This window comes from Trachurus japonicus, chromosome 13 (assembly GCF_045865225.1).
Source record: "Trachurus japonicus isolate A0001 chromosome 13, Traja_1.0".
In the NCBI taxonomy this organism is placed as follows: Eukaryota; Metazoa; Chordata; class Actinopteri; order Carangiformes; family Carangidae; genus Trachurus; species Trachurus japonicus.
The window spans coordinates 19,430,959-19,446,816 of NC_140919.1; the positions used below are offsets into that span (position 1 = coordinate 19,430,959).

Here is a 15,858-nt window from a genome sequence, read left to right on the forward strand (position 1 = left end):
CCAGTCTCACGTGGAGTCAGTTTGTGAGAGGGAGTGAAATGTTTCAAAAGGTAAGGCTTTTATTTTGTGAGTTGTTTCCACACAAAGCGTAGACACAATGAGCCATGTTATTAGCTACTGAAATGTATACAGTCACAATCTAAGGAAATAACACGTCTACATTAGTACTTAAAATTGTGTGTAAAGCTGATGGAGATGAGGAGGTGAGGGCCTGGCACCCTTTAGCTCCAGCTGAGGACTCATGAAGAGCTGGCCCTGGCCTTCCTCTCCACTTGGCTGCAGTATTTTTCAGGTAGTCCTATGGCCCTGCACATTGACAAACACAACAGGGTTACACAGCTTGCTCACAATACAGAAATCTTCCATTTCCAAGCCCAAGAGAGGCCTGATAATCCGCTGCTGCTTACTTGAGCTCCTTCAGCTTCTTCTCTTTGATCTCATCGAGGCGCTGACGTCTCTGCCGAGCTTCGTCCATCAGCCTGTCGGCCTCCTTGAAGACCTCTTTGCGGCGGGCGGCGGCCAAGAGCTCGCGCTCCTTCACCTGGCGTCGGATGGCCTCGGAGTGACGTAGAGCCTTCTGACGCTGCTTCGTCTCTTCCTCCATCTGTTTGGTTATTGCTTCCTTTTGCACCCTGTGTGGAGACAGGTAGAGGTAGCGGGTAAAATGAATATTAATAACCTGCGATACCTGAATGTGAAATATAAAACAAATATTAGTGTGGGAATACTATTAGGAATTTGCAACACAAAAAATCTTACTTGAGCACCCTCTCAAACTCAGCTTTCTCTCGTCCTGCCTCGATTGACAGGAAGTGTTCTTTGCACTGAACCTGCTCCAGGCGAGCGGCCGTCAACATCGCCTCCTCTTGGGCTTTCTTTATAGCCAACTCTTTCTCTTTTCTCCTCCACTCTCTGTCCATGCTCTCCTGGTTCCTGCGAGCTCGGAGTTCATCCTTTAAAATGAAAAACCAGATGACAAGATGGAGGACAATCAAATACATAGGATCTGGTTTGGGGGACATGTACTTTTCAAATGAGAGTGTTTTTTATTTCTGACCTGCTCCGCCTTGTAATCTTTTGCTTTTTCCTGACGGGCCCTCAGCCTGGCGATCTCCAGCTCTTTGTCCTTTTTGATTCTCCTCTGCTCCGCTTCGTACTCTGCCTCACGTTCCTGCAGAAATGAAGGAATAAGAACCCTGAAAAAACAACTCACTTGCTGGGATAACTACTAGTGATGATATAAATCAAAAACGCAAAATGCATATGAAAACTGACATTTGCTGAACTGAATACTGAGATTACATGTTTGGCATCTAACCATTTTTTTCTTAACGTATTCCATGTTTCTCATGTCAGCCAGCTTCTCCTCCTCTTTCCTCTGCTCCTTGGCCCGCAGGATCTCGTTGTTGATCCGCATGACCTCCTCCAGCAGACGCTGCTGCTCCTCCCTCTTCTTCTCCAGGCTCTGGAGGAAGACAAACCCGTCAGAGAAGAAACAAGACTCCAGGCCAGAGCATCAAGTATGTGGTTGCATATCTCTGTTAAACCTTTGCCTCCGCACCTTGAGGTCTTCCATGTTCATTTTCTCCTGCTTTTCTCGTGTCTGCTGTTTCTCCAGCTCTTTCATCTCGTCCTCCAGTTGCTTTTCCTCCAGGCGTTGCTTGATTTGGCCACAAATTTGCTGCATGCCACTGGAATATAAAACAAGAGCACGTAACACACACACCCTCTTTGTTGGGGCCCAATTAAATTTTCTCTCCACATAGTCCAGAGTTCAGATTCCTTATTACCTGATCCTCTGCCTTTTCTGATGATCCTCAATCTGCTCCATCGTCTCCAAGGCCTTGCGACGATCCACCTCCATCATGGTGTCCAGACGCTTCTCCTCCTCCGTCAGCTCTGTCTGGATCTGCTTCCTCTCCTGGATCTGGGCGTCTCGAGTGGCTTGGCATTGAGCGCCCAGAATCAGCTGAGGGATCCCACCAACACACACATACAAAGCGTTGATATTCAGATACACTTTAATATTAAAACAGTTTTCCCACTGATTGACAGTTTCTGTGACCAGTCTACCTGGTTGAGCTTTTTGATCTCTTCCTCTTGCTCCAGCTTCATGGCGTTGGCCCGCTCCACCAGACGCTGTGTTCGCTCCTGGGCTTCTAGCTCCAGGTCAGTCAGTGCGAGGTTCCCTTCATGGGCCAGGTCCGCCTCGTAGATTTCACGCTTCTTTTCATCTGCAGCTTTCTGGATAAGGAGTGGGGAAAATAAGTATTTGATCCCCTGCTGATTTTTTGCCATTATTTCACTTCACAAATGTAAATTAATTTATAACCTTTATATGATGATACTATTTCTGGATTTTTTGTTGATGTTCTGTCTCTCTCTGTTAAAATAAGCTTACCATAAAAAACTATAGGCCGTCCATTTCTTTGTGGGGGAGCAAACTTACAAAATCAGCAGAGGATCAAATAATTATTTTCCCTACTGTATTTTTTGAAGTATGACAGTCTAATTGTCTTTGTTTAAGTTGTTTAAGTTAAGGACTATTGCACTGGAGTTTGGTGTTTCCTACCATTTCCTCATCTTTCTTCCTGTAATACGCCTCCTTCAAGGCAAACCTCTTCTCCCTGGTGAGGAAGTGGGTGGATGTCGAGGTGATCCGCTTAAGCTCAGCCGGTGAAAGAACGACGGCTTCTCCTGAAGGATCTTTCCAGGGGACCCTGACACAAAATAGGAGGTGGTGGGGATTGGTTGTTAAATGTTATTTTGGGGTCTCCACACACACACACACTGATGTGAGTGGTTGCCTACTTGAGATTGCGAATGAGGTCTTTTGTGATGATTTGAATGGTCTCTCCATCTTGGTCCTTCTGGAAGGTTAAGTGCAGATTTGCAGATAATTAGAAACATATCGTATAGAATGCATTTCAGCAAAGCAAAACTAGCAAAGGATTTTCCTGGCAGTAGTGAAGCTTGCAATAGATGTGCCTTTGTCCCAGCTGACTTAGCCAATACTTTCTGATCATGCTCGAAGCTAACATCTTCTGGAAGAGCTTTTTCAAGACCATGTCAGAGGTTCTAGGTGTAGCTATCACTCCCTGTCCGCTCATTGCTATTTTTGCAGTTATCAGAATTCAGTAAGCAGACATTAAATGTTTTAGCATTTACCTCTCTGATTGTCCGCAGGCGTATCCTTCTACACTGGAAGTTGCCTAAACCCCCAGCAGAACAATCTTGGCAGACTGACCTAATGTCATTTCTTAAATTAGAAAAAATAAAATTTTCACTCCGAGGGTCAACTGAGAAATTCTATACTACATGGCAGCCTCTTATCTCATATTTCGATAATGTAGCTACAACTCCTGCGGTGTGGGAGTGAACAACACATTCTGTTTTTCTGTCCAGATGTGCTCTTACATCAATATGAATGTACAAATGTAAGGTCGGTGGTTGATGAGATATTCTGTTTGAAAAGGGAAGACCAACTGGGGTGGGGGGTATAATGTTTTGTATGTTTTCTACTTGTTTGTTTGTTTGTATGTTTGTTTATTTGAAAATAATAATATAAACAGATTTATATATTTTTTTTTTTAAATTAGAAACACATCACAAACACACTTGGAGCTTACCTGCACCCACACCCTTGCACTTACACATTTACAAATCATTCTAAAGCTATAAGAAAGCACATCCACAATTGCTATTTCATCATGTAGGATAGGTCAGATGTCATATAAAACAGTAGGCCTATATTACAGTCACTCACCGGTTTTCGACTTCCAAACAGGGTCTCCTCCACCTCAGAGGTGGGGGCCCGGGTGACATACCTTTGGGCAGAGGGCCTGTCCCTCAAGGTGGCAGAGGAAGATGCCATTCTCTGTAGCGATAAAACAGTTATCAGCTACAGCAAAAACAATACTAAGCAGCTCTCTATACATGCAATGTGGCATTACATAGTATGACACTTTATGTTATAACCTGAAACTTACCATGGCCATCTCGGGTTACTGGAGTCAGTGGAGGTGAAGAGGTCAAACACAAGCTAAATCGGCTAAATGCTAACTTTACTTGTTTGGTGTCCTAATAACGTAATAGAGATGTTTTGTTATGAATGTATTTATCTACCGTTAACTGCTGCTCGTGAACGTAGCTCCAAGCTAGCGTTATATTTGTGTTTGAGGACTTGGGTATTGTTTGTTGTCTGTTGCCATGGGGACATATGTGAGGAGGAAGAGGAGGAGTTCCTGTCGTTGCTTTTTTTTTTTTTTTAAATATAATTTTAGAGAGTAGGCCTATCTTTGTTTTCGTGTGGAATTTCAAGAGAAGTACGTCAACAATAAAACTAAGAACAAAACAAAACAAAAAAGGTGAAAATCAGCAGGTTAAAACTGGAAGTCAACACTGTTTAACACCATCAGGGGTATTAGTTTACCCAAGTTGCAAAACGCTTGACAGAAAAAAATAAACAATAATTGAAACATTACTCCTAAATTAAATAAGATAAAACAAAACAAAATCAAATCAAATCAAATAAAAACGTGCTTGTTAGTGGGCGGGGCCGGTTAATCCACGTGATGCGGAAACTTCACATTGCTGCTCTTCTCTGCTCCATAGTGAAAACATGAGGCAAAGTTATTGTGCGAAAAAGTCCAACAACAGAGACCAGGAAGATGATCAACCCTCACTCACAGGGAGGACATGAGGTAGCTGCTTCTGTCACGCTAATGACCACTGTTTATGAGCAATACAACGATGCAGTCCACAGTTTATTCACTGAACTATCTATCTACTGTGAATCACAGTACTTAACTCGAACTTAACTTGAACTTTACTAAGATTAATGTTTTTTTTTTATTGTTTCCTTTGTTCATTCCACTTTCTGTTTGTCAGGTGTTGCTGAGGATCATCACAAAGTTTATACACCCCTCTCACTTGCAGAGGAGCCTCCCCCCTTGTCTGCACTGACTATTGGACTCCCTGGTGAATCATTAACCCCATTAGTCTGAACACTCCTTCAATCAGATCCTCACATGGACAAACAGCAGCACAGGAAAACAGCACCGGGGTCACTGATCAAGTAGAAGTAATGTAATCGGCGCCGAAAGGAAACAACAGATCCTGTACAGTGTTGATGTCACAAACTGATTGAAGTCCTCTCCCTGGGCCTTTGCTGGTCAGCCTGCAGCACTTTATCAGATTTCTGCAGCTTTGGGGCACAGAAGTTGACCATTAACCTTGCCCTGCTGATTGCAGACACCTCTCCACTTGGAGGCAGCTGCTTCTGCACAGTGGATCCTGAGGCAAAGTTCACTGTCACAAGCAGCAGGAATCTGTCAAACGGACCGACTTGTAATTTTTCTCAGTTTTTTCGTAGGACTATCCGCAACCTGCAATCATGGCTTCGGCGAATTACGGATACTACAGAGGAACTATATTTCTGGCCATGTTTGTAGGCTACACGCTGTACTACTTTAACAGAAAGACTTTCTCCTTTGTGATGCCTTCACTAATGCAAGAAATTGAGCTGGATAAGGATGACTTGGGTATGAGACACTTTGTTTTATGCTTAATTCTTGCTGTGCTGAAGTAGCATTTTTAATCAAACCCCTCTGAAAGTCATTTGAATTGCATTTTGTTTTTAATTTGACAATTTAAATCCAAATGATAGATGTTTTTTACCCCCATAACATCAATGTCATAAGCATGGCCACGGACAAACCTCTACACATGCTCGTATATATTCTACTTTCTCTATGTAGACTCTAGATGACTGGTATGAGCCTGTCGAGCATTTTGCATCTCCTCTGTTTCAGGAATGATCACCAGCAGTCAGTCTTTGGCCTACGCTATCAGTAAGTTCATCAGTGGCGTGCTTTCGGACCAGATCAGTGCCCGTTGGCTCTTCTCCATTGGCCTCTTCATGGTGGGAGGCATCAATGTGGTCTTCTCCTGGTCCTCCACTGTGGCTGTTTTCTCTGCCCTGTGGTTTCTCAACGGCCTGGGCCAGGGCCTCGGCTGGCCGCCCTGTGGCAGAGTGCTGCGCAAGGTACCCAACCACATGCCAGTGTATCACTCTGCAATGTACTGATATCTAACTTTGACCGCCACAAATAGAAACTAATCCTGTAGGAAGCACTGCATTTGGTTCAGTTATTTTCTCCCTCCTGTACACCAAAGGAGAAGTGAATGACCTGTCACTGCTCTAACTACATCATGTCATTATTTCCCCCTTGTCTGCTGTCAGTGGTTTGAGCCTTCTCAGTTCGGGACATGGTGGGCAATTCTCTCCTGCAGCATGAATCTGGCTGGCAGCTTGGGCCCAATTATTGCCACAGTGCTGTCTGAGACTTACAGCTGGAGGACGATACTGTCGGTGTCTGGATTGATTTGTGTGGCGCTCTCCTTTGTCTGTCTGCTGGTCATCAAGAATGAGCCAAAGGATGTGGGGCTGCCCAATATAGAGGCAGCAGCGGCCAAGAAGAGCAAAGGAGGTGAGACTGTGACTTTTACCAAGTGATTAATTATAATTCTTCAGGGACAGGAGTTTGCCACTACTCCTCATACAGTGACTGGGTGAATCAGGCACACTATGCTTGCTTTATAACACACAACTCTGCATTGTCCAGATGTGTGTGTGTGTGTGTGTGTGTGTGTGTGTGTGTGTGTGTGTGTGTGTGTGTGTGTGTGTGTGTGTGTGTGTGTGTGTGTGTGTGTGTGTGTGTGTGTGTGTGTGTGTGTGTGTGTGTGTGTGTGTGTTTGTACAGCATGTGCCTTTTGTGTTGTGACTAAAGGTCAGTGACTTGGTGGACTATGCACCCAGTGTGCCCCTCACATGCCACCTGTGTGAGCTGTGCACCAGCAAAGAGAGAGAGAATAGCAGCGAAGAGATGTTACATGTTGCTAAAATCTGATCCCTCCAACCTCTAACCTCAGCCACTGCAACATTATATCACACCCATAAAGTCATGTTGATGCTAATATTTGAAATACATACAGAAAAAGTGGCAGTGATAATAGCTGTTTTTTTTCCTGTTTCCTGTTCAGGAGCCTCCAGTAATGACAGCACTCTGTCTGAGTTCCTGCTGTCACCTTACCTGTGGGTGCTGTCTGTGTCCTACCTGGTGGTGTTTGGGGTGAAGACGGCCTGCACCGACTGGGGCCAGCTGTTTCTCATTCAGGACAAGGGCCAGTCTACACTCATGGGTATGAGAGAGGATAGAGCATACACTTCCCAATTCTAATGAGGAGTGGTTTGTTATTTCAGTCAACATGTTCTTCTTCACAGGTAGCTCATACATGAGTGCCCTGGAGGTTGGAGGCCTGTTGGGCAGCCTTGCAGCAGGTTACTTCTCCGACAAGGCCGTGGCCAGAGTGAGTTTGTACATAGTAAACATTCCTCCTCAGCTTTCATGTAGTTTTTTCATTTTATTTGAATATTCAATAGCTTTTGTCTTTTGCAACTTAAAGAAGAATTAGTAAGGTCTTCCAAGGAAGCCAGCATGAACAGAGCTACGTGACAAAAACACACATGTAGCACTGCTACTGCTACAGTGTTGTGTGGTAAGGCACTGGTGGATGTTGCAAAGCGTGTGAGGTGATATTTTGAGCATAATAGAGGCCAAAGTCACGGTTTTAAAGTTCTGCCCCCATTACTTTGCTGTTTAACTGCACTGTTGCGCAGCTAGCAGGAGGAGAGCTAGGTCCGGGCTGCACATATTTTTCTCTGGTCTTTTCCTATGGTAACACTCGGGGACTTACAGCTGTAGAGCGTTATTTATAAAATGACCAGAATTCTCCTTTAATGATTGGTGCTTTTAACCAGACAAGGTATAGAGGCCGATGCACACCTAAAAAGAATCTTAAAAAGACAGGTGCGTTGGAGCATGGGATTGGAGTCAACAAGGGAAAAAAGGGTCTCCCGCACACTGTCCAATCACTTGCAAAAAACTTCATTATAAAAGAAACAACGTTTTGGTCCTCAGGACCTTTTTCAAGCAGAGATTTTTTTCCTTGGTGCTTTTAACCACACATTTTCTTTATGCAAATTTGCTATAACTGCCTGTAGCATTCATGCACTACAGATTACAGCACACTTTGTAAGGCTTTTACTAATTACTCCATCTCTCCCAGAAGGAAGTACAATTAACACACTCATTAGTCCTGGGTGGCCTTGGTTCCCCTTTTTATATGAACTTCTTTGAAGATACAAGTCAAGCAACAGTTTTTCTTATATTTGTTTATGATTAGCACAGAGGGAAAAGGATGACATGTTCAGGTCACCCAGTCACAAAGGGTAAAAATGGTTTAGCCTCACTAATATTGAACTGCATATTCCAGGTCTCATGAGTTTCAACAGCCTAACAAAATACTCTCTAACCTGTCTACACCTTTTCACCTCCATTTCATGACTGAAAGGAATTTTGCAACAATAAAAGAAGTGTAGAAAAACATTCACAGACATGTTAAAACACATTTAACTGTAGATTTTTCAGGGTGCCAGCAAAAACAATATATTTATATATTTCTTTCTTTTGTACAGCAAGGCATGGGAATTTATGGAAATCCCCGCCACTTCGTCCTGATCTGCATGATGGCAGGAATGTTTGTGTCCATGTTACTGTTCAGAGTCACAGTCACTCCTGACAGCTCAAAGGTATCGAACTCTGAACCCTGAACAAAACTGAATTACAGAGACATGATTTGATGCAGCACACTGCACATCAGACTGTTTCATCTTCAGTTTTTTTTTTTTTTAATCTCATCCATTCATTCAGGTGTGGATACTCAGCTTGGGTGCTGTCTTTGGTTTCTCCTCTTATGGACCAATAGCGTTGTTTGGAGTTATAGCCAATGAGAGTGCCCCATCCAACTACTGTGGGACATCACATGCCATTGTTGCCCTGATGGCAAACAGTAAGTAGATTGGTTTTAAAGGCAGTTACGTACATGGAATATGCAAATGTCTTTACATTTATTACAAGTTAATAGCTTCCTGCTGATATTTTCACTCCAGTTTAGTTTATACCAAAGATACTCACCTCGAATGCGCTCCTTCACAGGACACAGGTTCATCCTTAACTCAGAAAGTGATTTGTATGCATTACACTTTTTCTTTCATCTTGGAGTGAACATATCCATTTGTGTTCTCCTCAGTTGGTGGTTTCCTGTCTGGACTTCCATTCAGCACAATCGCCAAGCACCACGGCTGGGCCACCGCCTTCTGGGTAGCAGAGGTCGTCTGTGGCATCACCGCAGTTGGATTCTTCCTGCTGCGTAACATCCGAACCAAGATGGGTCACGTGTCCAAGAAGGCAGATTAAAAACATTATGACACTTCTGCATCCAGAGCACAACTGAATATATTCTGCCATTGCTGTATTGTCATATTTTTCATACTAGTTTTTATATATATATATATATCCATACCACAGTATTTTTGCAGTCAATTATACAGCACAGGTGTAAACCAAGCTCATGGTATCTGAGCATCTTTTGCTTCAAACACCTGGTTGGTAAGGTGCTAATCAATGTGTGGCTTCTAAAAACTGCATGAATAACTCAACAAGGGAATATAAATGACCAAACATTATGTCTGTCATACAGTGTAATGTGAGAAAAACAAATCTTGAAAGTTTTTTTTTCCTCATGTGACCACCGAAACATTACAGAGACAAAAGGACAAATTTGGAATCTGGTTTGAAGACTGGTATATTATGCTATATTTGTGTATTTAATAATGTATTATTGAATAATAGATTGAAATACAATGATGATCCATTCTAAGGAAAGGACAATGTGTGGTCTTCTTTATGAGAACAGTCAAAGGCTTGAATGAAATCATGGGTTAAGTTTTTTATAATCATTTTCTTAGTCAATGATTAGCAGATTACAGTTTGATCACAGAATAATCAAATTTACATGCAACCAAAAACAACAAAATATGAAATAGTAACACACATGAGTTTAATCTCTAAGTATTTACAGAGCATTATGTATTTACACTGTGTCAAATCCCGGTCCAAAGAAGCAAAGAAAATCCATTGTATTTTCCCTCATCAACGTCCTTAGTCGTTTAAGTTCCGTAAATCCACAGTGATCAGTAAAAGACCGTTCAAGGCAGGTTCACGTTGTCTCTTCAGTTCACGCTGGTTCAAGATCCAGCTCCAAAGTTTCCAGCTTTCTCTGCGACCTCCAGCGCACTCTTCAGATTCTGATCGAAGAGTTCACACCTGAAAATCACACACAGTGACATCAGAAGACACAAGCAACTGGATACTTGATTAAGTGAACTGAAATGTAACGTGCTTGCTACCTGATTGGCATTTCCAGAGAATAGAACGGGTTCTTTAGGGCAAAATCTGAATAGATTTCATAAATCTTCCTCAACAGCGCGTCGATGCCTGACTGTCGAGGGTCGGCCAGCACGATGAACTTTATCCCTGACAGAACAAACAGTGAAAAAAAAATGTGTCAGTTAAAAACATCAGTGATACACACTGTCAAACCTTTCAGTTTCTGTTTTACCCCTACTCACCTGTGAGAGTCTGGAAGCAGTGGAGTTTGAAGACATCTGTTTCTAGCATCTCAATCCCTGAACTGCCAACTTCAGGAGACAGCTGTGAACCTATAGCAAACAACCTAGGAAAAAAACAGAGAGAACAAGGAAGTCAAACTCATTATTAGACCTTCAATTCTTGTTCACTTTTTTTTTAACAAAAGAAGTTCCCATGAGATCATCAGTGCTGTATTTAGTGTCAGAGAACAGTGGGACTTGAATCTGGCCCCACCACACCACCCTACAGCTCTAGTGTGTATGAAATATAAAACACTTTAGATATCATAACTTACGAGTGGAACATGGACGCCAGCATCAGTTTTTCATTGGAGCTCAGTCTTGCTCGTCCAAATCGAATAGACACCGGATAGTTTGCAGGATCTTTCAGATATTCAAGTATGTCTTTCCCGTCTCCTGTGCTTTTCCCCATTACATCAACTCCATTGATTGACAGCACTGCATGGCCCACTGCAGAACGACAACATGACTTATTATATCAGACACAGCACATCAAGACAAATATACCATACATACTTAAACACAGAAAACAGGTCTATTGCTGCTTTTAATTTTAAACCAAATGTGCTGCGTGTATAATAGTCTTTTGCACACAGTAGCTAGCAGGTTGAAGTAGCAGGGTCTGTTTGAGGCGTTACCTTTGATTCCGTCTCGTTGTCCGAACGACACGATGACTTTTTCATCGTGATGTTTGAGCACCAGGTCTAAAGGATAGCTAAATGTTTTCTCGGCCTCCGCTCTCGGGACGTAGTTGTCATATTGGTAAATTAAACCCCCAGCCTTGTTCACCACATACACACTGAAGATCACCATCTTGGCAACGTCGTCTGTCTCACTCGACCAGCTGACAACAACGGTGTCATGTGACCTCAGCAGCTTCTAAAGAATGAAGAAACTTTTTTATGAAAATGCCTGAGTTTGACTTTTTAGTTGTTTATGTGCAAGTACAGCTTTTGTCTGGTGGTCTGGTGAGAAGACTCAACATTTATAGTCAAATTAAAGAAAAAGAGCGAGAAAACACGAGAGAACTCAATTTCCCATAATTCCTCTTTCCATTTCCGCATATACGGGTTGTCTAAGGGGCTCTTGCACGGGTGAACTTCCTTTCGCTCCGACATCTTGACGAGGAAACATGGTGAGGACAGTTATTAGACGTTTTGTTGAAATAAAATAGACATTTCTTGTGTTTCTGAAACTCGCTTCGAGTTCCAGGTCTTCGAGACAAAGCACGAAAGCACCATGTTTCTCTACGCTGTGTTAAATGAGTGCGAATATCGTAGATAACAGCAAGATTTTACTCATTTAGCGGCTGGCTAGTTAGTTAGCTAGCTAGCGTGCTAATTCCACCATGCTTTCATGCTGCGGTGAACTGAAACGGGGCCGAGTCAAGTTGCCCATAAATCTGTATAAACGCTATGTATATAGTTGCACATCCTACGCCACCACTGTAGAACAATAGGCATATCCCGACCGTATTATTCAGCAAAGCTAATGGCGAGGAAAGGGACGCACCACGGAGACACAGACCAGGCCATCATCTGCCGGCCAGCCGAGCTAACACCAGGCGGCTGGTTGTGTCCGCTAGCGGGGCACATTTTGACATCATTGCCCTAGAAGCGCCGCAGTACATCACATCGATGCTCATACTAAGACTAAAACGTGTTGTCAGGGCCCACGTGTAGCTCCAGAGGCGAAGAGTTATAACGTGTTGTCTTTTGATTTCAGCCTCCCAAGCAAGACAAGAAGAAGGACACTGGAAAGTCCAAAAAGGACAAGGACCCAGTCAACAAGTCTGGAGGCAAAGCCAAGAAGAAGGTATGCAGTTGTTAAATTAGACAAGGTTGAGTTTATATTGGATGTGGATCCTGAATAATTGTCTTAACCCCCACACTCTTGTGTATATAAAAAACGTGACCATTATTATTTTTGCTCTGAGCAGAAGTGGTCCAAGGGAAAGGTGAGGGACAAGCTCAACAACCTGGTCCTCTTCGATAAGGCTACCTACGACAAGCTGTACAAAGAAGTTCCCAACTACAAACTCATCACCCCTGCTGTCGTCTCTGAGAGGCTGAAGATCCGTGGCTCTCTGGCCAGGAACGCCCTCCAGGAACTGCTTGCCAAAGGTGAACCTCACCTGTTCACATCACAAATCAAACTCTGCATGTAGGATTGAACAAAGAAGGGCGGCCTGCATCCATACCTCAGATGTGTGAGGTTTAGTAGTAGCAAAAAGTCTTACAATGGTGATGTCTGAGAGGTCAAACTTATATACTCTTGTTTTGTAGGAAAAACTTTGATAATTTATTGTCACATCTTAAAAAATAGTGCATATTGTGTAGATAAGTTTGTAAATACAAATAACTTACAGGTGATAAGTAACTTCACTGCAGAGTAGGTTAGTCCCTGATAACAAATTTTCAGGATGATTTGTCTCCAAGGAGTTCCAACAGACTGGTTATCTGTTTTGACAATTATGTCCTGGAAATGTATGTTGGTGTATAGAGGGAATTCAGTCAAAGGAGCAGAAAATAAGATGTTTGCATGTTTATAATGTATGATTTATAGCCCCAAGTAAGTGGCCTTGTGGGAATGTCAATTGGACTTTTTAAATGAGACCTGGGCTGAATGTTTTCTTCGACCTTCGAATAATTCTCATTCACTAGAATAGACGTCCTTAGCATTTGGGGTGGAGATGGTTCTTAACGCAACTTGTCAAAACGCCCAATAACACGTTGTGCCATCTGTCGTATCACTCCCTTCACTATGCCCATACATTCAAATGCTTACACATTACATATCTTTTGTTTTTCTCGGTAGCAGTTTTATCTGTTGTTGTAAAATGACAGAGTGCAGTGAGACAACTGTTAACATCACAAGTAATAGCTGCCACATTGTTGTTTCTTTTCATATCATTTAAATTCTTCATTTTGAAATATTCAAAGAAAACAAGGAGGCAACAGTGACATTAAACCAACTTAATGATGCACTTTAAAGTGTCTCACCAGATGTCAGCAGTTAAAATATACTTGTAACTTGAAACAAAAGAACAGTTGCTGTGTTAGATTTTCTTTTTTGAGAAATGAGCTCGGTGACAACAGTCTCATTGCACACTACACACCTCCGTAGCTTGTTTTGTTAATGCGCTGCACATGCTTAACTGCATTAATCTGTGTCTAGCGTAAAATAGGTTTCTACAGACAGTGGTTCTGATAAATGAGCCAGTGATTTATCTCTGGTGTGAGGTAGCGTCGTTTGTAGATGGTTAACTGTAATGACATGGAACGTTCTCCGTAAAACAACTGATGCCTAAATTAATTTTGCTGTCAGCGTTGTTCATAGAGATTAAAATGTAATGCCTACTCTTTACTGCACAGCCAAAACAACTATTGCCTCTTGTTTTGTACTTGTACTTTAGCCTATTGCAGTAACATAGAGAATTTGCATTTAACTAACAATGTTTCTGTCGTAGTGCAGGCTGACTAAAATAAGTGATGACGTGACAGGATTAATGTGACAGTGGCTGAGAATATGCTGACGGGGGACATGGTGCTGTTTTGTCTTCCAGGCATGATCAAACTGGTGTCCAAACACAGAGCACAGCTGATTTACACACGTAACACCAAGGGTGGAGATGAGGAGGCAGCAGCGGAGAAAGCATAATCAGGTAAAACAGCAGAAACTGAATGTATACATGTGTTTTGTTGTCTTTTTTTAGATGGATTCACTAACCTTTCTTTTCTCTTTTCTTACAGGTTCTCCTGTATGTTTCCTGTTTGTAATGAAAGGTGAATAAAAAAAACGTAAAGACAAAATCTCAGCTGTGTAATTGTTTTTTCACTGTTCATGTGCCTTTTACATTGTTTGGTAATTACTGTAAATATATATAATAGGATTCATAGGCAATTATACTATTTATTGAGGTTTCATTCAGTAAAATGGCACAATACTTATGGGCCTATATTGCAAAGTATAAAGATCAGAGTCAAGAAATGGTGGAGTGTAAAATTAAAATGTCAAATGCTTTACTAGGCAGATGAGCATGATAAAGCATGAGCTAACCAGACTGCAGAGTTATTAAGCAGCTCCTACTGTCTTATTCATAACAGCTGATCTGTGTAAAGAGATGCATGTTTTCTCCATATTTACCATTCATATTCCTGTTTCCTCGCACCTGAAAAGCTGTGAATGGAAAAAGATGTTCATTTTTGCTTTAGACCAAGTGACCTCACTGTAGCCTGGAATCTGATAATGAGTTAACTAATAAGAAAACGTATTGGGTGAAAAATATTATTTATACAAAAATATTTTGAAGAACTATGATACTGAAAAGAGTTGCAAAACAGGCAGGAGGCTACATTAATAACAAAGCAGCTTCTGTCCTAATATGACCTCCTACTTAAATAATGTTACATTATTTTATAAAAGCCACAAGGCAGTTGTTTGTTTTATATTGTACCTTTTAAGAAAACAGTGGCTCGTGTTTTTGTTGGTATCTATGGGACTTATTTCCTTTATTGTAGGCACAAAATAAAGTTTTAAGCCTGATTGCTCTCGGTACTTTGAAAATGCACTCTCTTTGACATTATGGGGGTTCAAGAAGACAATCTTACTCATGCAGCAAACAGACTCTCAAAGCTGTTTAGACATTATCCTGTTCAAAATAGGACAACTGGAATGAGTGTTGTTCTGACTCAGGAGCCTCTGCTGCTGGATGCATTCACACCTCATTAGTGTTTTTGCATTGAATTACTATCAACGTCTTTTGGTAACAGAAGTGCTCAGCTCTTCACCTACAGTGTGTGCCTAGTGTTGTCAACCAATAAATCCAAAGAGACGTCCTGACTCAACTGATCTTGTTCTCAGGCTGAGATGGACCATTTCTAACTCGGTGCCAGAGATGCATCATTTATACTATCACTATCCATTTGTCTGTGAGAAGCCACAGGCATTGAAAGGTTATGAGATATTGATAAGAAATAGTATGACACAAAGAAGCTATCTCCACTGTCAGATGTTTGCTCAGGGCATAAAAGACACAGCAGCTTTGTGATGGATGCTGTTAGACGTCCCTTTGTCACTGCATGGCGATACCTCAAGCAGAAAGTGGAAAACAAACTGCAGGACGCTCCTCCCTGACAGATGCGCCACCCATCATCAGCCCCTCCACCGTCAGCCTGTGAGTAGACAAAGACATTTACTGCCTGTGTCTTTCAAATGGAGGTGACCTGCCGCACCGGTGCCTCTATAACAGACCAACTGTCGCACACTGAAATATTTGTTGCAGT

The 15,858-nt window shown here is 42.1% G+C and overlaps 4 protein-coding genes across 4 annotated transcripts; 2 read left to right on the forward strand and 2 right to left on the reverse strand.

The window, feature by feature from the left end:
• Positions 1-23: 23 nt before the first annotated feature.
• On the reverse strand, positions 24-4,203 carry cfap45 (cilia and flagella associated protein 45). Its single transcript, XM_085795209.1, has 12 exons — positions 3,990-4,203; positions 3,767-3,877; positions 2,812-2,870; positions 2,573-2,720; positions 2,074-2,244; positions 1,791-1,969; positions 1,562-1,691; positions 1,319-1,465; positions 1,058-1,171; positions 760-953; positions 408-632; positions 24-306 (listed from the first exon to the last, which is right to left on the reverse strand). The coding sequence occupies exons 1-12, from the start codon at positions 3,996-3,998 to the stop codon at positions 240-242; spliced, it is 1,554 nt and encodes a 517-aa protein (XP_085651335.1). The 5' UTR covers positions 3,999-4,203; the 3' UTR covers positions 24-239.
• A 691-nt stretch (positions 4,204-4,894) lies between these two features.
• On the forward strand, positions 4,895-9,788 carry slc37a4a (solute carrier family 37 member 4a). Its single transcript, XM_085795210.1, has 8 exons — positions 4,895-5,543; positions 5,814-6,046; positions 6,245-6,491; positions 7,045-7,203; positions 7,286-7,371; positions 8,540-8,653; positions 8,775-8,913; positions 9,154-9,788. The coding sequence occupies exons 1-8, from the start codon at positions 5,396-5,398 to the stop codon at positions 9,318-9,320; spliced, it is 1,293 nt and encodes a 430-aa protein (XP_085651336.1). The 5' UTR covers positions 4,895-5,395; the 3' UTR covers positions 9,321-9,788.
• Positions 9,789-9,941: 153 nt separating this feature from the next.
• Positions 9,942-11,433, reverse strand: trappc4 (trafficking protein particle complex subunit 4). The gene is made up of 5 exons (XM_085795211.1): positions 11,212-11,433; positions 10,849-11,023; positions 10,535-10,638; positions 10,313-10,439; positions 9,942-10,229 (listed from the first exon to the last, which is right to left on the reverse strand). Exons 1-5 carry the CDS (start codon positions 11,384-11,386, stop codon positions 10,151-10,153), a joined length of 660 nt encoding a protein of 219 aa, XP_085651337.1. The 5' UTR covers positions 11,387-11,433; the 3' UTR covers positions 9,942-10,150.
• A 244-nt stretch (positions 11,434-11,677) lies between these two features.
• rps25 (ribosomal protein S25) lies at positions 11,678-14,385 on the forward strand. Its single transcript, XM_085795212.1, has 5 exons — positions 11,678-11,708; positions 12,299-12,388; positions 12,513-12,696; positions 14,139-14,237; positions 14,326-14,385. Exons 1-4 carry the CDS (start codon positions 11,706-11,708, stop codon positions 14,231-14,233), a joined length of 372 nt encoding a protein of 123 aa, XP_085651338.1. The 5' UTR covers positions 11,678-11,705; the 3' UTR covers positions 14,234-14,237; positions 14,326-14,385.
• Positions 14,386-15,858: the final 1,473 nt, after the last annotated feature.

What these genes read in the sequence shown, in the direction of transcription:
- trappc4 (XM_085795211.1), bottom strand. Translation starts at nt 11,386, where the DNA reads ATGGTGATCTTCAGTGTGTATGTGGTGAACAAGGCTGGGGGTTTAATT. An exon ending in ACAACGAGACGGAATCAAAG is followed by an intron (nt 11,024 to 11,211) that starts GTAACGCCTCAA and finishes GTCGTTCTGCAG; the next exon opens with TGGGCCATGCAGTGCTGTCA. An exon ending in TCTCTGGAAATGCCAATCAG is followed by an intron (nt 10,230 to 10,312) that starts GTAGCAAGCACG and finishes TGTGATTTTCAG; the next exon opens with GTGTGAACTCTTCGATCAGA.
- cfap45 (XM_085795209.1), bottom strand. An exon ending in TGTTTGGAAGTCGAAAACCG is followed by an intron (nt 2,871 to 3,766) that starts GTGAGTGACTGT and finishes TTAACCTTCCAG; the next exon opens with AAGGACCAAGATGGAGAGAC. An exon ending in CAGAAAAGGCAGAGGATCAG is followed by an intron (nt 1,692 to 1,790) that starts GTAATAAGGAAT and finishes TTTATATTCCAG; the next exon opens with TGGCATGCAGCAAATTTGTG.
- slc37a4a (XM_085795210.1), top strand. Translation starts at nt 5,396, where the DNA reads ATGGCTTCGGCGAATTACGGATACTACAGAGGAACTATATTTCTGGCC. An exon ending in GTGGCAGAGTGCTGCGCAAG is followed by an intron (nt 6,047 to 6,244) that starts GTACCCAACCAC and finishes GTCTGCTGTCAG; the next exon opens with TGGTTTGAGCCTTCTCAGTT. An exon ending in TGTTGCCCTGATGGCAAACA is followed by an intron (nt 8,914 to 9,153) that starts GTAAGTAGATTG and finishes TGTTCTCCTCAG; the next exon opens with TTGGTGGTTTCCTGTCTGGA.
- rps25 (XM_085795212.1), top strand. An exon ending in GAGGCAAAGCCAAGAAGAAG is followed by an intron (nt 12,389 to 12,512) that starts GTATGCAGTTGT and finishes TGCTCTGAGCAG; the next exon opens with AAGTGGTCCAAGGGAAAGGT. An exon ending in CCAGGAACTGCTTGCCAAAG is followed by an intron (nt 12,697 to 14,138) that starts GTGAACCTCACC and finishes TTTGTCTTCCAG; the next exon opens with GCATGATCAAACTGGTGTCC.